Source organism: Accipiter gentilis, chromosome 19, assembly GCF_929443795.1.
Source record: "Accipiter gentilis chromosome 19, bAccGen1.1, whole genome shotgun sequence".
Taxonomy (NCBI): Eukaryota; Metazoa; Chordata; class Aves; order Accipitriformes; family Accipitridae; genus Astur; species Astur gentilis.
This window is the reverse complement of record NC_064898.1, coordinates 5238193-5264561: the sequence shown is the minus strand read 5'-3', so window position 1 is coordinate 5264561 and position 26369 is coordinate 5238193. Positions and strand designations below refer to the sequence as shown.

The 26369-nt window shown below is 37.2% G+C and overlaps 1 protein-coding gene across 6 annotated transcripts in view; it reads left to right on the top strand.

Moving 5' to 3' along the window:
• PAN3 (poly(A) specific ribonuclease subunit PAN3) overlaps positions 1-26369 on the top strand; it is an 82888-nt gene extending 56519 nt beyond the window's left edge. For 3 of the 6 annotated variants that reach the window (XM_049822882.1, XM_049822878.1, XM_049822881.1), the window contains 10 exons: positions 158-319; positions 480-596; positions 690-791; positions 8735-8900; positions 9323-9410; positions 15385-15524; positions 16349-16478; positions 19431-19495; positions 20212-20350; positions 23419-26194. In XM_049822882.1, coding sequence (XP_049678839.1) covers positions 158-319; positions 480-596; positions 690-791; positions 8735-8900; positions 9323-9410; positions 15385-15524; positions 16349-16478; positions 19431-19495; positions 20212-20350; positions 23419-23559 — 1250 coding nt within the window. In that variant the 3' untranslated portion in view covers positions 23560-26194. Of the gene's footprint in view, positions 1-157; positions 320-479; positions 597-689; positions 792-8734; positions 8901-9322; positions 9411-10531; positions 10796-15384; positions 15525-16348; positions 16479-19430; positions 19496-20211; positions 20351-23418 lie in introns of those variants that run through there. The other 3 variants (XM_049822880.1, XM_049822879.1, XM_049822883.1) reach the window with 3 other exon arrangements.

Sequence of the window (26369 nt, the reverse complement as noted above, 5' to 3'; positions counted from 1 at the left end):
TATTAAAGCTAAAATAGTGAATTTTAACTTTACATGCATCTAAAAGATGGTGCAAAGAATTTATATATTGCAGTCGTTTTAATCTTCTTTGCTACTGTAATAACTTTCTCAAAGTCAGCTGACACCTACTGTGTTTCTGTGTATAAACTGATTTTAGCAGTTCCTGCGGAAGTGGACAGCTACCACAGTCTCTTTCCTTTGGAACCACTGCCACCACCCAATCGGATACAGAAAACAAGCAACTTTGGGTACATTACATCATGCTATAAAGCTGTAAATAGTAAAGATGACCTGCCGTATTGCCTTCGGAGGATACATGGTGAGAAAAATTGAGTTGTCTCGATAGGACTAGCATTCCTAAGCATGCTAGTGATATTTTAATATCTGGTTGCTTTTCAGTAGTTTCAGAAGAAATGTCAAAGTAAAAAATTCTCCCCCAAAACATTACATTTTAAGCCATGGTTTTTGTTCTTTTCTAGGTTTTCGTCTTGTTAACACCAAGTGCATGGTATTGGTTGACATGTGGAAAAAAATTCAGCACTCAAATATAGTAACTTTGCGTGAAGTGTTTACCACTAAAGCGTTTGGAGAACATTGTAAGTTTTTTGGTTTTTCTTCACAACTGATGTGTTGAGACTTTTTTCTAAATATGCTTGAGTTAGTAATTGTCACATGTTTCTATTTTTAAGCTCTTGTGTTTGCATATGATTTTCATGCTGGAGGAGAGACTATGATGAGCAGACACTTCAACGACCCTAGTGCTGATGCCTATTTCACAAAACGGAAATGGGGTAAGGAAAATACGTTATCGTACAATACTTCTATAAACTGTTTCCAATACTTAAGCAGTAAGTAGGTGGTCAGAAATAGTCGTTCAACTTAATTTTTTACCTAGTCAGTTCTGTCATATCATAAGCTGATTGGGATCAGAGAACTCTTCTTCACTTCCTATTTGTAAAATTTCTGAACATAATTTTTTTTTGACATAACAGAAAAGTATAACTAGAGTTAAAAGCTAAGGTAGAAGTCTAACAGTGAACAATTTACTTTTCTGGTCACATTTGACTTACGACTAATACGCAAAATTGACATCAGTTTGTAAGGGAATTACAGTTCTTTGACAGGGAAATAAGTTTGAATGGGATGAATGAAAGCCAAGAACTCTGGGGTCCTAATTGCAGGTCTGTCACTGGGTGACACCTGACGCTTAATGGAGATGTTTCCAAAATTGTAAAAGACACGTGTTATGTCAATTTGATGCTTTTGCTATTCAGGTGCCCTCCACTTTTAATTTTTTTTTCCTCTTGGAGTATTATGGGGACTAATTAGACAGTGTTTTATTTAATGTTTTGAAATGTGAAGTACTAGTTAAGACAAGAAATGGATTGAAAATTTCCTGTAACATATATTCTTTTCAGACACAGACTTCACATCATGGTCTGATTTTTTTCAGATTTATACTATGGCTTCAAAGGAGTCACTAAAGCTACATCTACATTCATAAATAAAATCTGTCACAGCATGGTCTGTGATTCAGCAAGTTGCCCAGCAAAGCTCATATCCATATGGCTAAAGCCTCCTCCCCTCCAAAAACAGTATACCGCCAGTCATTCTGCCTGTTAGGACCAGTTTGTGACCCATGCAGTCCCACAGACTCCGTCCATGTGTGGTCTGGAACACAACAGGCCAAAGCTGTTAGTAGAGCCCAGTGCCGTGCTGAGAAAGCTGAATGGAATCCCAGAAATTCTTAGGATAGGAAGGTACCCTCAGAGCTCGTTTGGCCCAAGTTCCTGCTCGATGCAGGGCCAACCCTGAAATGAGATCCACGGCCAGAGGACTATGACCCAGCCTCGTTTGTTTTATTAGAGTAGGTGTTCCCTAAATGTCTTTAGGCTGCCAGTGTATAAAGAGAAGCAGGAGCTAAGGTTTGTTCGTTCTTGTGCCTTTTGAAATTAGAGCCTTTAGCTGTGAATTCAATCTGTTTCGAAGGTTGACATGGAAAACTTTACTTGGCTATCTGGTAGATCAGAGTATAATGGATTGGTAGTGGGTGAATACAGTCAAAGGCTTGCAGATCCCTTATATACTTAATAATTCCCCCTGGCTTTGCACTGAGCTGACTGGTATAAGAGAGATTGGAACTTGAGTTCCACCACTGGTTTTAGTGGTAATATCTCAGACAGAGGAAACCCTAGTTTGACTTGTCATATCCTGTGGCAAGTCGAAGAATGCAATTACAAATTCAGTGAGCCTGATGTGAAACTAATTTGGTAGGATAAACCTGGAACACCTACTGTCAGGTTAATGACTGTTACGTGCAAGGCTAGACTTCCGAGTGTCTGCCACCCATGGTTTTCAATTTCCATGTAAATCAGTCCTTGTTATGTTTTTATACCTCTCTAGAGTATTACAGAAGAATGATGTCTGTTCTAGATAAAATAATAGAAGTTACAATAAAATTATTGGGGACACATTCTTTTGTCACACTGGAAAAGAATTAAGATTTGCTCTTATAAAGGGCAGTCTTGTCTCATTAATCTATCCAAGTTCTTTGAAGGAAGATCCAGCAGATGAGATCTTTGGTTTTCAATGAAGTCCATCAGAGTCTATGAAAGAAACTTAAGTGACCATGAGATAAAAGAGAAAGTCCTCAGTTAGATTAATAACTGGTTAGAAGATGAGAAACAGAGTGAGAGTGAGCAGTTGATCGTCACAGTGAAGGAAGATCACTGATGGGGTCTCATAAGAATATGTGCTGGGAGTTTTATTTCTTAACACATTCACTTATTTTCACTGAAGATAAGCAATGGTCTGTCAAAGTTTGCTGATAATACCAAATTATTTGGGTTGTTAAAAACAAAGGCCAATTGTGATGGATTGCAGAAGGATCTTACAAGACTGGGACTCTTGGCAGTAATCTAGCAGGTGATATAATGTAAACTGATGTGATTGAGGGAAAACAGAACTCTAGCTTTAAACACATAAAATGGTGGCCTCTGTTGTGGCTGTTACCACTCAGTAATAGATCTGGGGCTATACTTAAGTAGATTAAGGAAAATACTGTTCTCTTGCTGAATAGCAGTAAATAGGAAATGGATTGTTGCAGGTTATTAAGAAAAAAGTAAACAATGAAACAGAAGATGTTGTATTCAAGATGTGGGTGCATCATAGACTCCTATCTGTACTTGTGGTCCTCCTTACACATTTTGAAGGGTGTAGAAGAGCAGCAAAGAAGTTGAAAGAGGTGACAGGGATGATCAAAGGCATGGAACAGCTTCTGTATGAAGAACAGAATAGTACTTTTCATGCTTTTACAGATGGGCAGGAGTATGATAGGATTAAAAATGACTGCAATATGGCAGGTGCCTGAAAAATCATCAGGGATAAAGAAAAAATGAATAAGCGACAATAGTTTGCTATTTCTTCCAGCCTAAAACTAGGGACTGACAAATGAAACTAGCCAACTAGCAAATTCAAAACCTGCATAAAGACAATTAAGCCATGGAACTTTATCACAGATTATTGTGGACTTTTGCCTGGGTTCAAGGGGAAAGTGGGCTTACTCATGGAGGAGAAATACTTGAAGACTGTTAACTGCAAAGACACTATCTCTAGCTCAGGAGTTCTCTGAGCTGCAAATCATTGGAGGCTAGTAGAATATTCTATTTATTTATATTTGTATGGTCAGGTATCCATTGCAAGCTACTGTTCTAATTTTAGTGTTATGTGTCTTTGGAACAGGCTAGTGGGCTATCTGGACCATTTATTTGACCAACTACTACTTCCTTCTGTAGGCAGGGATGGTCTTTGAAATTGGAAATAAGACATCAATTTCTGTTCGGCCAAACCAAAGTACTCTTTAATTAAAATGAACTGTTGCAGCAGAACTTAGAGGGACCTGTAAGGAAGATAACTCTCTCCTGTCTATGGCATTTCTCATTACCTGCTCTTCCAGTCTTTTTATTAGATAAATCGGAAAAAAAGTCACCTGAAATTCCCAAATTTTGCCAAATCTTTCTGCACATCTTTGCTTTGGCCTTTCTTTTTTTGGTAACTGCTGCTTTCTAGTCTGGTCCTCAGTAGAAGGAGCAACTTAAGCGAGAAAAATAAGATTGCATACCTATAACTTGATTTCTCAGAATTGCCTGCCTTCATGGATCCTTTCTCCATCCCCTCACAGAGTTTCTTGGCCGTCTGCCTGCCTAGAGGAGACTCCCAAGAGAAGCAGGGGAATGGATGGAAGTTGGGTACTCTGCAGCATGAGGCCCAGATTAGTACAATTGCTTTTAAAGGTTTTAGGAGGCACAACACTGTGAACCTGATCAGTGAACTCAGAGAATTTGATTTCAGGTATGCAACCTTATTTATGTTGAACACTCCAGTTGGCAACGTGAGACTTTGACAGTTAAAAGATGAGGATTATGGTTTACATAGCTGTCTTGCATGTCACTGGTGGCAGTGTGGTCAGTCTTGCATTTTTTTCTTTTTGCCGTGTTATTTACAGACCCTGTTACAGAACTACTTTGGAAGAGATTTGGGGGGTGTGTGTGTGGGGGGAAAACAGCTTACATTTATTTTTATACTGTAAACTAATGGCTTTGTTACTTCTGAATGCTATAGAATTTATTGCTTGTGTTCTTTATGCAATGAGATATCCTCTTTCTTCAGATGGTACAGTGTGATAATCTGACATTGCTCTGTCATATTTTACTGAATTTACACAAGTTTTAAAATCAGGAGTCTGACTTTTCAGTTAATTGTTACTTGGAGTACATTTATTTGAAAAGTTCCTTTTTTGTTTGGTTCTCATTTGTTATATTTCCTCAATACACTTATTTCTATCAAAAGTGTCTAAACATTAAATCTGTTATTCTGGAACTTGTTTGTTTTATTCCACCTTCCTGATACTGCTCAACTTCAGATTATAGTACATGTTAGTACCTTTATCTCTGCAGAAATGATGTTCTCTTTAAATTAGCAAGTTAACCCAAAAGTACTGAAATATTCTTAACAGTCCAGTAATTAAATGGTAAACCACATTCTGAATGTACGTACCTTACAACTATCGGCTAGAAAGTCCTGGCAAATTAACAGTAACTATCCACTGCTGCCAGTAAGGTTTTTTCTTTGTCCTGATGGGTTTTTGTGGTTGGCAGAGATAAGCGTGCCTTTGATATGTCCTTTGGTCTGTTTATTAAAAACACTCTGAGTAATTAAACATTGGTGTACATGCTGTTAATAGTAGTTTGCAGCACCACAGATTCTGCTTTTCAGCAAACAAATACTTTCTAATGAGGATAGGCAAGTTTCCTGGACCTTGTTTTCTTTTGGACACATAATAGTAGTATGTAATGCACAAAAGTGGACTTCAGTGCTGACTTTACAGTTTTTGCATCCCCAGTTGCTGAATGTTTTTTCATAACATACCTTTTCCATTGAAAAAGAAGTAAGTTGTGTACTTAGACTGTGATGAGGAGAAAGAATATACGAATATCGAAAGTCAATGTGATGTTGTTAAGGTCAAAATATGTGACTAATAATTATCCTAAAATACCTTTGCCAAAGGCTGCAACTTTTTCAACGTAAATCCAAGTTTTCGATATCTTCAGATTTTTTACAAAATGTAGTGCTGCGCTAGTAGTTCAGAACCTTTCTGTATATTGAAAATTGGGAAATGTAAAATTGAAGCCCAGGTTTCCCTGGAGAAGGGGGAGAGATGAAGGCTACTGCATTTATCTTACTTTGAGTACTTTAACGCAGGAACACCAAGCAAACACTGAACAATTTACAGTTCTCAATGTAAGAGACTGATTTACAGGCCTGAGAGGTTCAATGTAGTAAGCAGCTAAATCTTTCATTGGACTTTTTTTTTTTTTTTTCATAACTGTTTGATGAGAATTGCTGTTTGTTATCATGCTTTCTGACAGTGTTCCTGATGATGTAAAACGGGTTCTACTGCCAGTGGTCCCAGCTCTTCCACTCAGCACTATCCCTGGCTTTATTCTTGCTCTGGGGTACTGAATTTCATTTGAATGCTTTTTTAACAAACAAAAAAGAAGTATCCACATGTGCACCAGTGCAAAGAGTACACTTTTTGTTCCATTAAGAACGTGATACCACACAACTTAAAAATAAATAAATAAAAATGCTGACAACAATTTTTATCTTAATGTGTCAAGGAAAAATAATGGATAACCTGTGTTTTTGAAATGGCGGTTCTTACATTTTTAATCTTCTCCATTAGTATCTATGTTCTGCATCTCAGAGAGATGAAAGTAGTGGGCGAGGTCAGTCTGCCCTGCAGTAGGTGGGAAGAATGTAATCTGAAATTTTGCACGTTGTGGCTGTGGATTCAACCTGTGGTGGGAAGCCTTTTTCGAATCAACCATGAAACCTCTAAAATACCACTTTTTGGAGTAAAGGAATTCTGATAAATTTTGTAACATTTTCTTATATTCCTGTGTTCAGCACCATTTAGAGAGTTTTTAATGGCGTGTTTTGCCTGAAGAGCGAGCTTTTGGGTCTCGTGTCCTTGGGTCCTTGCTCAAGTGCTATCTGTGGCAGGCCTGATGGACCTCATCGGACGTACTTCATAGTCAGCATTGCAGCAAACTGAACTGCTTTTAGTCTTCCTTGTTTTGAACAGATAGATATGTAAGAAGGCATTTCAAAACTGATTCTTCCAGTGTTCTAGCTTGTACCTTTAGTGTATGGGAACATGGGGTGCAGCCAACCAGTCTGAGAGCAGCAGCCTAGTTTGGCTGTAGCCTCAAGCAAGTCTTTCCAGTAGTAAAATAATGTTGTTGCTTGGTTGAGATTTTTCTGATAGCGGGGGAGAAGCTGTGTTGAACTCTGATCTTTCAGCTTTTTAGTGTATGTTGAATATTCTCTTGGTTACATGGCCTTTATCTGGAAATCAAAGGGCAAGTGCTGTTGTTTTGAAGTTGTGTGCAGAAAAATAACTCCCAAGTTTTGGCTTTTCTCTCTCTTTGGGATATTATGGCAACATTTGTGTTCTGGAAGTATTTATTTCACACAGATGTAACTTAATCTTACAGTGTCCATACACATTCCTGTTAACATATCACACACATTGCTGTTTACCAAATATAAAGTGTATTCTATAGCAAGTAGTAACTAGAGAAAGCCTCGACTAATAAAGGAGGTTATATCTCCTCAGTCGTTTTATATCATCATAATTTTTGTCATGCTGAAGAAGAGATAATCATGAGGAGAAAAAAGTTTGCTACGTGAGACTTCTGGTATGCTGGTTTGTGGGAAGTGATTTGCATAATGATTCATCAGGAGGCCAGAAAAAAACAAAGAATATCTCATTGTATTCAGCCTTCAGTGGACATGACGGACTTATTGCTATTTAAAGGAGTCAGTGTCTTGGTCTTTATAATCTAAACTAAAGCACTTTAAACCTGAAAAATGAACTAAAGCTTAAAAACAAACAAACAAAAGCTCAGGAATGAAAGCTGGGAACATTTCCAGCCCATCACCCCAAAATCAGTAAAATTTCTAAGTAAGAAATTTTCAGCACGTGTTTCATTTTTTTCACTCTTGCATATACTTGTGTGTACACATGCAAGCACACACACACAAACTTATTTTGAGCAAGGGCACAAATGTTGAGAAGCTCCTGTACGGAGAGTAAAAAAAAAAAAAAAGAAACCTCAACAAAAACCAAAGAAACAAATGTTTGCAGGAGAGGAGTGCAGTCAGTTTACAACTGAATTGGATGCTTACGTGATTTTACTGAATACTGTTGATATTACTGGTCTCAAAATTAGCAAAATCAATACTGAGGCAACCTCATGAAATGCCTATCACGTTTTGTAAAATTGAGGTGCCCTGTCTTACTCTGGATGTATTTTCTTCTACTTCAGCTTTGTGCCGTGCAAACAGTAGCAACTTCTTTGTATTACATGCATCTTACTAAAAAAACGTTTGTTATCTATATCTTTATTTTTTCATCTCTGGCTCAGTATTACTCAGAAACTGTTTGCAGTGTAGAATTTGGGTGTGTGTTTGCAAAGAATTAGTTTTACTTTTGAAAGGAGGACTGTAAATCCGTTTGGAAGGGGAGTGATGCATTGCTTTCAGATGGCCCATTGAACAGGGGTCATGCCGTGATGACTTGTCAGGGAGCTGGGTCACAGCAGAATACACTTCTGAAGTGGTGTTCAGCGAAGTTTAGCCTCTAAATCTTACAGTCTGATTTGCCCATGTAATTTGAAACTAGCTTGTTATTTTTTTTTCTTTGTCTTATCAGATGATAAAGAATGTTTAATTTGTAAGCCTTCCTACAGTAAAAGAGGTAAAATGGGATCTGTTGCAGCTGTTGTGGTAGATGCTGTTGTTTCAGAATACTGGCATTTTTACTTGTGAAGTATCTGCATATTTGATGTACCACCCACTTTCAGCAATTTCTAACCAGTGCTCTTTTTGTAGTGATTATTCATCCTAAACTTTAAAAATCAGCATGGTTTTCCTAGATATGAGGGTGCAAATAATAATGCCTAATGAATTGTCAGCATTTTAAAATGTGGTGTCCTTCCAAAAAACCCTAAACTAAACCAAACAAAAAAAAAATCCTCAACCCCAAACCAACCATTAAAGCACGATAAATATGTCTCTCAAGGACTGTTAAGAGTTGAATGAAATGAATGTGTGAGTTAAAATTTTGCACAGTAACCTTCTACTGATGCTTACAATGTTTTACTTTTAGGTCAGCATGATGGACCTCTACCACGGCAGCATGCTGGATTGCTTCCAGAGTCTTTGATATGGGCATACATTGTGCAGCTCAGCTCTGCGTTACGGACTATTCATACGGCAGGACTGGCGTGCCGAGTGATGGATCCAACAAAGATTCTAGTAACAGGCAAAACAAGGTAATGAAAGCGTTTTTCTCACTGTTACTGTGATCTGTATTCGTGGTAGCTGCTGACTGTGCACCTTTTACAGAAATAACAAAGTCTAACTAGGAAGTTCTGTTGCTTTTAACTAGCATGAGAAACATGCTTAAACTTGTAAATTGTTTTTAAAGTTCTTTTTACACATATTTTGGGAAGACTTATGCATGATCCTCAAAGCATTGTTCAGATCCACTGCTGACAATTTAGACAGTTTATTTGTAAACTGAAGACTGTTGCATTTTATCAAATAGTAAAATTAGTATTTTCTGCTTCATAGTAATTTGCTGAGTACCGATGACTTTTTTTGCATATCAAAGCATCCAGTGAATGCTAGAGGAAAAATTGAGTAACAACAGAATTTAATGGCACTTCTTCATTTTCTCGTCTTGTTCCTAAAGGTTACGAGTTAATTGTGTTGGAATCTTTGATGTTTTGACATTTGACAACAGTCAAAATAATCCACTGGCATTAATGGCTCAGTTTCAGGTAAGACAACAGCGCCAGAGTTAGGTTGGTGACTTGGCATGGGGAGTATTGAAAAGCAGTGTGATTCCTTTTGGAAGGCAAATATTTTAATTAAACTGTAGTCCAGCATATCCTATCTCTAAACGACTGTATTTTTTCATTCCCGATTTTATCTTGGTTCTGCCAAGCATTATTCAAATTTGCTTGTAATTTAGAAAGATGAATGCTCATTTTGCTATCTTCTGCTCTAAAATTGCAGCAAACTCACCAAACAGCTTGAACTGTTAGTATTTAACAAACTTAAGTCAGAAATGGTTAGAAATACGAATTTCCAAAGGAAGAAGAAAAATCTTACATTTAGTGTTAGAGATCAAAACATAATGGTTCAGTAACAGGTTTTGCTTTGCTTTCTCTTTTGTTATTTTAACAAAAATAAGTGTTGAATACCTGTTCACAGAGGAGTAAGAGATCTTTTAAATAACTGCACTTAGGCCTTCTCCTCGCTCCTAAAAGGTTCTAGTGTATCTTTATTTTAGGCTCCTAGTTTTTCCATGCTCTCCTGGTGTTCTCTGAAGTGTGGACTCTGCATAATTCCTGAATTAAGAAGAATCCCTTTAGATTTAACAAAATCTGTTCCACAGTCATCTGGAGCATCACTGTGTAAAGGAGTGCTGCTTTCCCTTACTTCCCCTCAGGGTAAAGTACATTGCTTCAGCACTCATCACATCCCCTGTCCGTTCTGGGAGTTACAGCAGGGAGTTGGATTTAATTTATTTTCATTAATTGAGCTTATTCAATGTGAGAAAATTGTTCATTCAGAGTCTTCCAGTAATAAATGAAATGTTTGAACTTTGGCCAGGCAGAAACTAGCTTATTGGAGACCATGTCCTAGAACATAGCAACTTTTTTTTTTTTTGAGCAATATAGTAAAGCAATTTTCAGTGTACTTTGAGTAGTACATCAAAGGATTCCCTGCTCCCCTCCCCCAGCTACATATCAATGGGCTTTTGGTAATAATTTAGTGGAAAACAGCTGAGAGAAGATAGGAATACATGCAAGTGAGAGATTCCATGCATAAAAATGTAATGAGATTTTTTTTTTTTTTTAATCTAAATACTTCTTTAAATTTATTTTAATTGCAGCTGGGAAAGAGATCCTCCTGAGATATTATGACATTCAAGTAATTTTAAAGCAAAACGTTTAATGCACTTGGAGGTACAAATCTAAAAATACTCACAGGTACATGAATCTGTCAAAAGCATTTACCACCATAGCAGCCCAACACTTGGCAACTAACTTACTTGGTAATGCCTAGTTTTGTTTAGGGGGATATTTATGCATGTTTTATACATTGTTAACAGCCAAATTGTTGAGGTATCACAGCTAAACCAGAAAAGAAGGTACTCTTAAATATATAGTTTGGAAGTTCTAAACTAGAGTTAGAAAATATAGTATTGCCTTTTTTGTCACTTCCTCTAGAAGGGCTAGGCTTTCACTATCCATTTTGTTCCTTCAGAGATTCTGGACTGAGTTCATTCCTTGAAATTCAGGAGTGATTTATCATCCTCTACCTTTGTTTGCCCTAGCCAGATAAAATTACAAAATAACAGCTGCTGCTTGTCCTTTTTCCTCTCGATCCATGACCCAGTTCCTGAATTCCCCTGGGACTCCTGTGACTGTTAAAAATGTAGGTTATCTCTTGGTTAGCTGCCCAGCTAATAAGCATTTCCTTGTTGCTGTCTTCAATGGAGGAAGGTGTTTTTGTTAGTGTTTGTCACTTTCTGGCTATATTTCCCATTATTAATATAGATAGGAAAGAGTTCGGCCAGAACAGTGAGGGTTTATGTAAAAGGAATGCAATTGTTCTTTACAATTTGTGTTAAACACCTTAATATATATGATCATTTAAGAATTAAATAAAGGCAACAATAAGGGAAGCTAAAAAGAAGTAAATGAAATATGAATGGCCACTTGCATTAAAAACAAGATGTTAAACCTATATAAATTCCAGCACATCACTTCCCACCCCCCAATCCTTAAGTCCTGTCTCAGCCAACTACGAGATACAGATGGGAAACCTGTAAATGGTGATGTAGAAAACAGTAAAAAGGTTTAATAAATATTTCTGTATCTGGAATAAAATGAAAGTGAGTCCTCTCCATACGAAATGAAGAGAAAACATAAGTTTTATTGATTTAAAAAGGGCTATAAGGTTACATTTTCTCAAAGTAAATATTTTTAATTTAGCAAACCAAAATAACTTTCACATGCACCTCCCCAAATTTAAAGAAACTAGCTGAAGAGGCATCTGAAGTATTAATGTTGACTTTTGAAAAAAGAAATAATAAAAAAAATCTAGGAACTTGGAGGCACTTCTAAGGGCAATTCCAGAACTTAAAAGGGTAAGTGAATCCACAGAATTGTAGAGTGGATGAGCTGATATTGATCCAAGCAAAGCAGTAGAACAGGATAAACAAAAGAGTAATGTCAGTTTCAAGGAGTTTATGGAAAATGGATCTTGTCAAAAATAACTTTTATTTGACTAGCTTACATGTCTGGCTGATAAAGCCAAGTGTATAAAATGCTGAGGTATCTCCAGGGCATTTGGCGTAGTAGCACATACCTTTTTAATATTTAAAAAAAGAAATTATGCAGAAGGGAAAGGGTACCTGTTCAATTAACTTTTAAATTGCTCACTGACATAGTTGAAATTCATTTGATAACAGGGAGACATTAATGAAGAGGGGCTGTTACTGTGTTTATTTCCTAGGGGCTGGGTTTTAGTCTCATGCTATTTAATATTTCTATCAATGAACTAGATGGTGATGAAAATCTTTGCTAGCAAAGCTTTCAGAAGATAAAAAGATAGGTTGGTACAGGTTACAGTTAGGAATTGAGTTCCTAATTAAATGGTCAGTAGTTGCATGCAAGGTACATTTTTGAACAAAACGCAGCCTCTACTTAAAAGATGTAAAGTTTTTCTTTGAAAGTATGACTTAATAGTCACTGTTGATAGTTACCATAGGAGAAGTCTTCCGGCAGGTCTGTGGCAAAAGGAACTGGTGTGATCCATAGATATATGCAAAGCCATGATATGGAGTATAAACAGGGAAAGGATCATACCTAATGGTGATCTGTACCTTGCGCTAGTCGAGGCTACTCCACGAATACAGCATTTATTTCTGGTGTCCCTGCTCCAAGGAGGTCTAGTAGTTCTGGTGTGTCTCCTTTAACCTTTTTCTGTCTAAAAGCAGGAAGAGCTGAATCCGTTGATGTTTTCAGACGGGAGGTTAGGGCTTAACAGGCATATGTGGATTGCTTCCTTATAGAAAGGATTGGGAAGAAAAACTCAAACTTCTGGGAAGTTCTGTACCCTGTCTGCATTGATAGAGTTGGTCAGTGGATGGTAGTTTTGTCCCTTCCAAAATAGGAATCTGACTTCCATAAATCCTGATCTTTATGGGTCCCTTCCAACTCGAGATACTCTGTGATTCCCCTGTCGCACAGGAAAATTACTGCCTGTCTTTGTGCACTTGTAAAACTTCAAACATTGGGCATTGTAATAACATTTTTTTCAGGCTTTAAGCTGTCAGTGAATAGTGAGGCACTTCCAGAGAGCAATTCGGCTCACTCAAAATCTGAATTGTCTTGCAGAATTACAGATATCTTACATTGATCAGACTCTTAACTGAATTGCTTGAAGTTTAAGTTCCTAAAATTAGTGGGATGAATCCAAGTCACTTTTGCAACTAAAACAAGTTAAGCATTGACTAATTTGAAATGTGTGTGTGGGAGGCTGCATTGGTGTGTTGTATCATTTCTGCCCGTTTTTCTATTAGATGTAATTTTCAAAATAAACAAAAATTAAGGTTGCGAGTCAAACGCTCAAGAAACCAGAAGCCTGAATTTAGAATTTCCTGGCTAAGGAAGACACTTTCTCAACCATTCTTAAAATCTAATGCAATCTGTATTATGAAAACACCTACGTAAAGGAAGACTGCTTTTTCACGGGGTTTTGCCTGAAGTTGTTTATTTTTGGTGTCTCAGGGTTGTGTGATAATAGAGACTTTATATAGGATACATCTCTATGAATTACTAAAAGTTGGAAGGTGTTAAGTGTAAAATAGGGGACTGCAGAAAGAAGAAAGATTGTGGTTCGTACAAATACTTATGTATTTCTTCTAAGTCTATTAGAGAAAAAAAAACAGTAAAAAAAATGCCATTGTGCCAGGTGACACAAGTCTCTGTATAGATACTGCATGAGAAAGATTCCTCTGTTCAGTACTATAGTAGTGTCCTCTGCTGATCAAATGGACTACTTGGTAGTGGAAGCAGGTGGGTTCCCACCAAAATGGGGTTTGTTGCTCTGTTTCACTTCTCTTTACCAAAATATAAAGGAACGCTGATACTCAGGAATTCCAGGTGCCTTAGGAAATGGGCTCTAGCAAATGGTAGTCCCATCTCCTTCTCCACCACTTTGTCCTTATTTCTGTCCCTTTTTCCACATCCTGTTTCTGTCTTCATTAGCACAAGAGTACCATTCTTTTTAACTTCTGCCATGTTGCGTATCCATGTTTAAATTGTGCCGCTTCATCATACGTGATATGGAAACACCAGGGACATTGAGAGACCTGGAAAGGTTTTCTTTGCTCTGTCCCTCACCACCTGGGAGATGGGGCTGCGGGCAAAGCTCTGCTCAGCTGGAGGCAGCAGACGTGGTCACCCCTCTGGGTGGAAGAGCTGGGGGGGACTGTGGCACATTCACCATCACAGCACTTTTCTAAAGCTGCCAAATTCTAAACAGAACTTTTAATGTTGCGGTGCTGTCAAATTTTTGGCCTTTCTTATAGAAATGACAGAAGGTGTATTCCTTGTATGACTGCGTTCTTTGCTAAACACCACAGCCTTGCTCTAGACTATGGAGCTGACGTTCTTGATAATTACTAGCTTTGCTTTTTTACTTTTGCAAAAATATCTTACTGTCTCAAAAGAAAACTCAAAAATACTAAATTCGTATCTCTAGCTGACTCTTAAATTCAGTCTGAAGCAGGCATCCAGCATGAAAAGCTGCAGTTGTTTCAAGTTTGGCCAAGTTGTGTGCAGCTGAAAGCCTTTTTATGGAAAGAATCGGCATGGCTTTTGCTATGGATGTCACTGTCTGCTGCTAAATTAGACTCCTGTTTTTAGGAGTGGGCTTTAAAATCTGGTGTAGCTTTTCAAAATGATTTCTGGTGGCTGTCTGTTAAAATTGGCAGAATTTTCTTTTGTGGCAAAGCAGCCTGTATGCAGCATTCCTCTTTTAAGGGCAGTTCTACTTTAAGGGAGGTGATTAGTAACACTAAGGACGTCTTCACAAAACGTGATGCTGCTCAGTTTGCCGGCCATACAGGCCTGTTCCTGTCTAGTTATTTCAGGCACTTCATCTCTTTTTCACACTGGCTATCAGAGATGAAAATCTTTGAGGTCTTTGTTAAAACAGAAACATCATTTGCTAGAATCTGGTGTGGATGGCCAGTGTGAAGAGATATGAGTCCAGCAAATACTGTTTCTGTTTTAACAAATCATCCTTGACGGGTATTTCTGCATCTTGTATTGAGAAGACGTGCTCTATTTGCGACCAGCTCCTTGACTTGTCAGAAGTGAGCAGGTGGGTGGTTAGGACAACCTCCGTGCAGAGCTTCTGCTCACTACACAAGAGTTCTCTCTGGTACTATCCTTAAGCTAAAAATAGGTAAATTTTAAGCATTCAAAGATAAACATAGTACTTAGAAATTGCTAGGTTTCTGGACAGAAAATCAGGACAGATTTTCCTCTGTACATTTTAACTACTGTAACTTGGACAGTCCTATTGAACTGTGATTGGGATAGTGCTTATTTTAGTTACTCAAATTCTTCTAAGGTTAGTGAAGAACTGTTTCTTTTTAAACACCATCTAGTACCGTAGGTAATGTTTATCTATCCTAAGAATCTTATCTCTGTGTGTTTTCCCTGTTAGCAAGCAGATCTGATCTCCCTGGGGAAAGTTGTGTTGGCTTTGGCTTGCAATTCTTTATCAGGAATTCAGAGAGAGAATTTGCAGAAAGCAATGGAACTGGTGACAATCAACTATTCCTCTGATTTGAAGAATCTGATTTTGTAAGTTTGCTTAATAAATCTTTCAAAGGAAATGACTACTTTTTTTAAACATGCAAATGAAAATGTCAAATGGTATTTTTAGATGCGAGTAAGATTATGGCTATAACTACTGTCATTAAGTTGTCTGCACAAGTCAATGCATTGTTAAACATTAAAATTTGTTTGTATAATGTGTATTTTCATGGTATATCTAATGAAATCAGATATTTCTTTACTAAGTGCTGTTAAAGCTCATAATAAGAATTAGGAACTTAAACAAGACAAGCATTTTAAGTTGTCTTCAATACTGGGCTTCATTGCCTATTATCTACCATAGCGATATGCTAGCCTTATCTTACAGTTTCAGAAGGTATTGAGAAATAGGCACATTGCCTTTTTGACCAAAGGGTTTTAAGTGCTAGTTTTTCTCGGCTGCACATTATTTTGTGGTGTTCTTTAGTACAGTCAGCCTTTCTCCTCTTGCAGCCTAAGAGGTAAAAGTAGAAATCTCTGCCCCCTCCCTCATTTGAAAAACAATTGCATTACAGTCTGAATCTTCACATCTTCTCTCTTTTAGAGTATGTTCTTGCTGTTTGAGTGGGGTGAACTACGCAGTTCCATAAAAGTACACTCCTATCTTGTATAAATAACTGACTGGATGTATACATGCAAGTTAAAACACGTGTTTTCTTTGTTAATGTCTTTTTTAAGAAACACTGCAATTGTCAACTTTGTGTATTAAATAGACATAAGGGTCAAATAGTTATAAAATCGTAACAGGATGATCTCTCTGGCATTTGCAGCATGTTTAAGTAATCTTTTTGGGGGTGGGGATATTTTGGCAGGTATTTGCTGACCGACCAAAACAGGCTTCGCAGTGTAAATGATATCATGCCTATGATTGGTGCACGATTCTATACTCAGTTGGATGCTGCTCAAATGCGAAATGATGTTATAGAGGAAGATCTTGCAAAGGTAAATAATTTAGTAATTCCTATAGGAAGACCTATAGTCAGTATTCCTACAGCTGTACCTTAACAGGGAATGTTTTCTACTGCTTTTTTTTTCCTTTTGTTTGTTTGGCAACCTAAGTAATCTGCCTGCAGACTTGAGAACTCTCAGCTCAAGGTATTGAAAGTCCAAAAGCTCCAAGAACCACTAGTTTTAGGATGTCCTTAGCTGGGCTTTAACTGAAGTAACATCTTCAGGTCCAACCAGCTGTCTTGGGGAAAAGGTGGTTTTTATAGAATGGTTAAAAAGTAGTGTTCTGAGTAAATGAGGCTATGTATGTCATCACACACTAGATCATGTAGTTCATGCTAGAGGTTATACAGCAACAAATGTTGCATTTAAATTCTTGGACAGATTGGGATTCCAGTGTCCCTTTACTTATCTCATATGTTTTCCTTTCCAAATGAATGCTAGATCGTGGAGATAAAGGCTGCCATCCTCAGTTTCCCTGAACCGTGCACCTCTTGCTGTGGGGCTCTGGTTAGTCTATCAAGTTCAATCAAGCTATCAAGTGCTGGCTACAAAGGAAATACATACTTTGTCCCATGTTAGCGTGTATTTCTTCAACAGGAAAGAGTGAGTGTCTGCCCATCAGAAGCCACTGACCACAGGATGTTCTAACAAGACTGAGATACGTTACAGAAGGCTTTCATGATGCTGGAGATAGTTGTGGGATAGGGTATTAAGTTTTGAAGGATTTAATCAAGTCCCGTGACTCCTTTCCATTATAAGCCCTCATTGAGAGATTTTTTTATTTTAAGAGGCAGTAGACCAATGGTTGGGATTCTGATGGACTGGTTCTCTTAATTTCTCCACCGTTGGCTTGTTGGATAACAGTTTTCCCCTCCTTAGTGAAAGATACTGAAGTCTGTCAGACCCAAAGAGCTGTAGAAGAGCAAGGCAGTATCTGCTTTGGATGCAGAGCTCTGGATGATGGGTGCCCACTCTATCAGAGTCAACCACTACTCCTGCTCTGAGGATGTTTAAGATCATTTCTTGTTAAGGTGGCCCAATGTGCCTGCGCAAATTTGGGCAGGTGGACCTTTTCCCATAACAAAGATGGGAGATTGTCCTGTAGTCAGCATTCAGCAGTCCACATTTTCAGTCAGGTTGGTTGTGTCAGTTGCTTATCACTGGCAGGTGAGCAAAGCCACTACAAATCCAAGGTGTTGCATAGCCCGCAATTTGGAATAGCTGTTTACCTGGCAGCGATAAACAGCAGTTGCTAATTAGCTATTATAGTATAACCTGTTTGTTCTATCTCATCCTCAGTAACAACGGAGCTACAGTATCCCTTAAGTCTAGCCTTGTACCCTCTCTTCATTATTGCCCCAAAGCAGATGCTTAGGGGAGAGTATTAGAACAAGACTGTCACATATGATATTTTTCCTTGTATTCTCCAAGCACACAGTCATCTGTAGCCTAGGGGCTTCTGATGCTGGAAGTGGTTTGTGTGTAGTTAATAACTTTGTTTTCTTGAAGCCGTGAATATTTTGTTACTCCTGTAACGCTCACGTTTCACATAGCAGTGACCCCAATACGTTATATCCCTTTCCTTCCTCACTTTAATATTCCCATCATCTATATGCCACAGCATCCAAAGCCTCAGTTTTTTAAGTCCTCTAATCCACTCTGTAGAAGAGGTCCCTGCCTTACAGGCTACCAAGCCTGCAGAGAGGCCACCTGGAGACTTAGTGCCAGTGTTGCTCATCTGTGTCACCATTGACTGGGAGTCTGCAAGGCAGTGACATTTGCACAGGTTTGGTTTTGGCTTTTGTGTATTTGGCCACACACCAAAAAATTATTTGGAGGTTGCATAGACCTCTGCTAGCTGGACAAGGTAAGTGTTCCCTGTCAGACTCCGAAGTGTAGCTACTGTTGTGGTACAAGGTGTTCTGCTGTGTGTTTTTAGACTGGTAATAGAAGTCTTGCAACCCATAGGTTGTCTGAGGTCAAGCTATTATCACCTTGACCTACTTTATGCACTCAGCTGTGCACAGTAATCTACTCCAGACTGAATTCATTTGAAATCAATATGATCATGCATGGAATGAGGTGCAGCTTAGCATGAATAATGTTGGAGAGCTGGGCCATTGGAGAATATGAATAATATCAGGAGAGAATCTTTTTCCTGCCAGCCTTGAGCAGCTTTTACTTAAAAGATTAATCCACAGTGTAATGTAAGCTAGGATGTAACTTTTTACTGTATCCTAAGTGATGTAGAAAAATGTATGAAATCAGTTTTTCAGTTGCATGTATTCTAAGCATCTATAATTCTAATTTTCTGTCTTTTGTGTGAGCTCGTTCTCATTGCTTTATCGCTGTCATTGATGGACTCAGAATTTATACTGTTTTAAGGCTTAAATTCTAGCTTTTGGGGAAAAACTCGTTTCAAAATTATATTTGGAATAAATTGTAATTTGAATGTTAGTCTGATTTTATTGTTGCTAAATATTTACTAATAATGGCCTACAAAGCATTTCTGAAAAACAGATCTGGTAGATTATGTTCTTTCTCATCTTTACCTGAAATAAGGTATTATACTATATACTTCTACAGGTCTTGATAAGTGTGTGTATATATATTAACACATTCTTCTTGTTTAACTTACTGTATTTTAGCATACTTGTAAGTATAGGCTGGCAAGAGACTAAACTTATGTTTCCACAAAGAAATAGATTGCCTGATCCAGTGCTCCACATTATAATTTGAATATGAAGTGCTAAAATGTGCTTTGGGTTATCGATACACAGTATAATGCATTCGATCTCTTTCTGAAAAAATTATACGCTCTTCTTTGAATAAATAAATAATTGTAATGAATAGTGCTTCTTTGGCGTTACTACTGTATATCTTTTGCAAATAAGCGTCTTAATTTTATGTTTCAGAAATTTAATAACTTTTCTTGTTTTCTAGGAGGTGCAAAATGGAAGGTTGTTTAGGCTTCTAGCAAAATTGGGAACAATCAATGAGAGGCCAGAGTAAGAAATGCTTGTTTTCATGGTGTAGAGTATATAAAACCCAGTTTGCAATGCCAGGTTTCTTCCCTCATAAATTTAAGCTAAACATTTTCCCCATACTTGCCCCTGAATAAATGAGTATTTAAGAGCCTTGAGAAAAATAAGATAAGCAACTTTGACGAAAATTTTAAATACAAGAGACGTCTACAAATAGATATGCCAAAGTTGCTTCATTTTTTTTAGTATGGTTTCTCTTAGCAGTATCTTGTGAGTGACAGTAGTTTTTGAGGAAATCCGTAGCTTGCTTTAACTGTAGCAAATGGTGTAGATCCTGGTTTTAAGCTAGTTAATTTTCAGCTTTTTTTGATTGACTGCTACATAAAAATGAAGTGTTCATGGTTTGTTTTCCATCCTATACAACAGACTTGAGTTCTGTTTGTAATGCTGGTTTCTAACATTTACATGTTAAACGTGTTGAAGATAAATCTTGCTTTCTTCCATTAATTTTCTGTGGCCCTTGGTAGGCATTAGCTTCGGGCGCCTCAGCAGCTGAGAAACTTGGAATATGTTATCTTCTGTTTGTGGCAGGAAGGAGACTGTAATTTAATTGCAAATTGTAGCATGTACCTTAGCAGACCAGTAAGATTACTCAGTTTAGTTTGAAGAGTCACGTGTATCTGTGGGTTTTGATTTTTTTAACTTTCTGAGCTTTAATATGAGCCTTTGTTTTACACCAGGTTTCAGAAGGACCCAACGTGGTCTGAAACTGGAGACAGGTATTTACTAAAGCTCTTTCGAGATCACCTTTTCCATCAGGTGACAGAAGCGGGTACTCCTTGGATTGACCTCAGTCACATTATCTCATGTCTTAACAAGGTACACTGTACTTGGGTTAGCTTTTAAAAATTTGTTTGGGTTAACTTTCTTTAAAATAATATTCCACTTCAAAGCAAGTTGGCATTGGCGGGTTAATTCTGTTAATTTAACTGATGGTTATATTCCCCCTGTTTTGGATGAAAACAATGTATTCACTAAGCTAATATTCAAACATTTATGGATATTTTAAATAAACTTAGTACATTAATATTAAAACTTGGAATTTGGTAACATAGCATGAGATACAGTATTAACTTTTAATCCTAGAATGCACTGAATACTGTGGATAAGCAATGCTGGTCCCTTTATGCTACTCTGGTCTTTCAACACAGCATAAAGGATCCATAAAACCCCTTTAACTGGGGGAGGTTTCTGCTGATATAGTTATCACAGAGGATGGTCGTAAGGCAAAAGGATCCGTTCCTGAACTGTGCTGACCAGAGTAGGAGACAGGAGGGAAACTGCGATAGAAATTTGTGCAAAATCCTTACCATCTAGGACAGTGCTGGAAAATTTCTGTGACTTCAAAAGTTAAGTCCGCTTCTGATAGTAGCCTCTCCAGCCCTTTGTTTTCCAAGGTTGATTTAACAAAGCTATTTGCAGTTTTCCAAGAGCTGCACCACTAGCAAAATTTTAGCTGAGCACTCTCATGATTAATAGCAGGAGACGTGTGAGAGACCACAGGATCTTCAGTAGTTGTAGAACCTGTCTTGCTCCATAAATTAAAAAAGTACGTGCGTGAGCTGATTTTTTTTTTTTTATTGGCAGATCAGCTTTCAACTTATTTTACATTGTTTTGCCAAACTTCAGTAATTCATAGGAGACTAAGATGCTACTTCTTCCTTTTTCTTTTTTTTTCTTTTTTTTTTTTTTTTTTTACCCTGTAGCTGCTGGGTCATTCCGCTCACTCTGTAGAGAATGGTGGTGATGCAGACACTGACAATATACAGTTTCAGTGGCTAGTATTTTATTTTCTAGGATTAGAATAGCCAACTTTCTGCTCCAGAAGAAATTGAATTTATACAGGTCCTTGGACATGTAACAACTGACTTAACTACAGTTAAATCTTTTTCTAAATTGTCAAGGCTTTTAATCTCCTATTAGACCACTGCTGTGCATTTCTTTAACCTCCTTTTTATCTTTCTGGTTGGTGTCTGTAATCACTTTAAAAAGGACATTAAAGGGATTGAGGCTAAATCAAAAAGAAAGCATGTTGATATTCAAATAGGCAGTGAAATGCCATCATGATTTGAAAGCAGTGACCCGTACAGTACTGTAGCAAGAGGGGACAGTCCTGAATTCGTAGGTCAGGTAAGAGATGGTGTCAAAGAATGCCTTGTTCTATAAATGTTCATGGCTTACCTTTTTAAACAGAGACTCTTCTCTTCTGTGGTTGGGGGCTCAGCACACAAAAAATGTAAGGCTTACAGAGCTCTACTTTGGAAATACACTCTAAAAAACACTTCTGAAACTGTAGCGTGTACCACTAGAAGCGGTTATTTGGGCTTTCCTGGTACACTCCAAAAGCATTCCTTTTGAATGAAAATTACTCGATTGGAGAATGTGACGTTTTGGGGATCTTTTCAGCTGGCAATACTGATTTATGCCTCCACAGGAGGAGAGAAAAATATTAATGTTTCTAGTTAGCAGTGTGGCTTTCTTAATACAGATCTTCCATATCCTGCCTTCATTAAGGTAATTCACTGATTTCCTGTATGATGCTAATGGGAACAGTAGACAATATTTCACAAACGCCTTAACTGCGATAATAGTTTGTAATGGATGTTGGAAGAGACTGGTGGTTTTATCCTAATCTACAATAATTAAAAGCTAATTGGCTTACTTTTGTCCTTCTGAAACTATTCACAAAGCAGGAACTTTAAATTGGGGAGGTTCCGTCTTTTAAGGTTATACTCAGAACATTATTTTAGAAGACAAATGCAAGAAATTGCTAACTTGCTGTGTTGCTCCGGACAGCAGCTAGTGGAACATCTCAGTCACAAACTTAACAGTTCTTCTGCTATTCAGCACAATATTATAATACATTTATTTAATCCTGCTGGGGTTGTATTTCCAAAGATTGTCTCGGTAGTGTCATACCCACTTGTCTCTGCCCCACCTTCTGTATTGGAATAAGAAAGTTTGTAGTGTCAAGTATTTGGAAATACCTAAATAATACCTAAATACCTATCGACTAAAACAGAGCTACAAAAGTTTTGCATTATAAGACAATCTGACAATTCTTCATTGATGAACTTTTCTTGCAAAGTGAGGAGAACATAAGACACAGTGTTGGAAGGGACTTCAGCTTGTAAAGTAGGATATTCCTCTGTTACAATTTAGGATTTAGTGGTACATCTCTAAAATACATAGCATAACATACGATTTTTTTTTTTATATTGAATTGGAGAAGTCAGAACAAAACATGAAAGCGAATGTGGAACAGACTTTAATCTTTAAACCCAAACTATCTATTTATATATGGATTATAACTAGGTAATTTTTTTTTTAAATTTTTTTTTCCTTTAGCATAAGGGATGAAATGTACCATACAGCTTAGGAACTAGTTTGTTTCCAGTACTGCCAAAAATGTGAGGTTTGGGTTTCTACTGGTTTTCAGACTACCTGGGGCTGATCCATCCATTATTTCATTTTAGAGTGGGCAAGAAGTAATTTACCTACCCTATGTGGAGGCTTGTGGATCTTATGTGCAAATGTCATGTCAAAGGTGGTTTTGTTCGTCAGGAGCTCTGTGGAAATTTTGCTAGGCTTTCTGCACAGGGGAAGGTAGTATTGCAGGATTATTAGCTTTGTGGAAAGGGAAGAAAACAATGGTAACCTAGTCCAAAGGTCTGGAAAGTCCGTCAGGTTAAGACCAAAATGTCTCGATTTTTTGGCAAGTCCAGTGTTGTGGCGCGATTCAGATCCTTCCTTTCTGTGATGTTAGCAGATTTGAACTGCATCACAACAACGTACTTGCCAAGAAATTGATTGCTTTTGTTATTGGGGAAATGTTTTGCCATTTCTTTCACACTTCTTTTATTTTATCTTTTGCATTCTTGTTACAGTTAGATGCTGGTGTGCCAGAAAAAATAAGCCTCATTTCCAGAGATGAGAAGAGTGTACTTGTGGTAACTTACAGCGATTTAAAACGCTGCTTTGAAAATACTTTTCAAGAACTGATTGCAGCCGCAAATGGTCAGTTGTAGTATTTGCTGAAAGCATGCAGGACATTGCTGAGGAACTTAACCAATAGCAAATTGCACTACAGCTGAATTGTTGTTGTCATCTCATTTCACATTTGGGAAACAAACAGGAGATGAGCAAAGCTGCTTGCACTTCAGTCAGGTACACTGTTACTTGAAGGGAAGAATGTTTCACTTATCCTAGAGCTAAGGCTGCCATTGGAGGCTTTATCTGTGAAGAATTTATTTTAGATTAAGGAACACATCAGGTGCATGATGTTCCTGCTTTTATTTTTTCCACTTGTATATGCACTAATTTTAATTTTTTTAAGACTTTTCTGATCTCTGAAGTTTTGCCACATTGTATACTTAAGGGAAACTCTTTGCAAGGACATTTCTGGGATACATTTTTGTCACTGAGGATATAGCAAAATTTATTCATTTTTGATATTATTTGCACCCAGAATAGCATAAAGGACCAGGTAAATAATTTAATAGAAATTGTGTTCTATTAATGACCGTTTAGTTCGTAACCTCTGTAAAAGTGTGTTGTATGCGCTCTGTATGCCACCCACTGTTAGCTCAAAGAAATGTGAGAAGAGGAAACTTTTTAAAACCAGTCAAGTGAAGTATCGGTGAATTGACAAAAAAGGAAAGAAAGTCCCCTGTCATTTGATTTAAACCTTGTCTAAGCGAAGTGACGAAAATAGCATAATGGGAAACATCTATAATTTAAGGAGCATATCAAACTTGCTCTAAACACAACCAGCGCCTTTTAAAAACTGTTTGTACGTTTTCCTGCTAGTCAGAAGCATTTACATTTATGCAATTTTTTTAATAGATTTTTTTTTAAAGAAATTGTTTAAATGCCTGAAGTTTCAGGAGTGTATTACTTTAGGTTATTTACAGTATAATTTTTGTATAAAGTTCTGTTCTTTGAACCACAGCTTTATTATGGTACGCTACACTGGATACAGATACAAAGACACTGTTAAAAGAAGATTAACTAAACACAGCAGTTGTCTGGCATCAAGAGCTTTTCAAGTTTTACAGCCTGAATCTGGAGGGATAATGATCTGCTGTGCCTTTGCAGTCACTGCTTAGCCCAAAGTAATATTACTTTTGATAATACTCAACACATGAATATTCCTGAAGTAATTCAGTCTCAAAAGTCTGGAATTTTCCTCCTCAATTACCTTTCTAATATTTGGACATGCAGTTGTCTCCAAACTTGGGTATTCATGGGATTTCTAGTTAAACACCTACACTTTGATACTGAAGACTGCCAAATATGTAGGAATTTCCTTTCTTAAAGCAGTAGTGAAGACTGTATCTATCCTTTCCCAGCACTGAATGTTTTAATAGCACTGGGTGCTCACCATGAAGAAAATGTGGAAACTCAAAAGGTCAGGACAGACTCTAAGCACTTGCAACTGATGTTACTGACATCAATTTTAATAATTCTCAATATTTGTAGTTTTCAGAGAAGTTTTTAATATTTCTCTGTCCACTTTTATAAGCTTTAAAATGATTCTCCGCCTTGAGACTTGCATCGAGAAAAAAGCAACTCTCTTCACATCGAAAGCTTTGAAGACTAGGGACATGCTTTACACATTTTAGAAAATGTGGTTGAATCCACATTAGGTAGCATCAGTTGTTGAGTTTAAAAAACGATTATTGTTGCATTTGATCGAATGAATTTTAAAAGGAACATAATGTTTAATATTCAAACGATAACAGTTGCCAGAGTGTTCTTTTTAATATAAAAGGAACAGGAACTTTGAAAAGTGAACATGCAAAACAGTCTTTTATCATTAGCTCATGTATTTGAGGAAGAGCAGCTGTCTTTTATATGTTTTTTGACAAATCATATTGTAATTCTTTTGTACAAAAAAGAAGTACTTGTATTCTAGAAGAAATATGAAATGCTTAATTTATAAGCGGGCTGAGGTTTTTTCCAGTATTGTTTTCTTTGAAAATGAAAGGGGATCATCTGTTCAGTTGTGGGGTTTGGGAACCTTTGAAAATTTAATTTGTGGACCAATATTTTGTGAAAGTGTAAGGCAGGGGTAAAATAGGGCTTGAATTCTCATCCTTTTTAGACCAGCAAACCACCCTCTGCAAGACATGTCTAAATTGCAAACCTGTGTGTATTTGCATAATGTCAGTTTGCTTCAGCCCCTAGTAACCTCAGGACTTGGTTTAAAAATAAAAAGGTAGACAGCTAATAAGTTTTCATACATAATGTCAGCCAGAAAATATTTGGTGTCAGGTAATACATAAAAAAAAAAAAAGTTGAGCTTTGTTTTCTATTTATTTCATTTGGTCCGTATTTGGGAATGATTTGAACAGTCTGAAGTTCAGCTTGGGTGTTTTTTTGGGGAGAGCCCTTCTACCCCATTTTAATTCCATTTAGAAGGTTGTCCTAAAGTTGTAGTTTGGTCCATTCATAGGAAGAATTGTGTATCTGTGTTTAAAAAGAAGAGCCACCAGGATGTGCCCTCCCAGATGGGAAATTTAATTCTAACCTTCCTATTTTTTTACAGCTAAAAGCACAGAAGGGACAACCTTTGAAATCATCTGATGTTGGTCATTTTAATTTTTGTACCTGTTTTAAATTCTGTTGCTGTATTTACTATATTGTAAATATTTTGTTGAGGGTACCTATGTATTTTTGATTTGCCCTTGTTTCAGTAATTCAGGTGTCAACTGCTTCCCCTAAAAAGCACCAGTATGTTAAGTTCTAATGTCATGATCCCAATATGTGTTACTCATCTTTAATCCTGTTTTCATTCTTCATGTGTACAGCAGTATTTTTAATAAAGAATACCAGA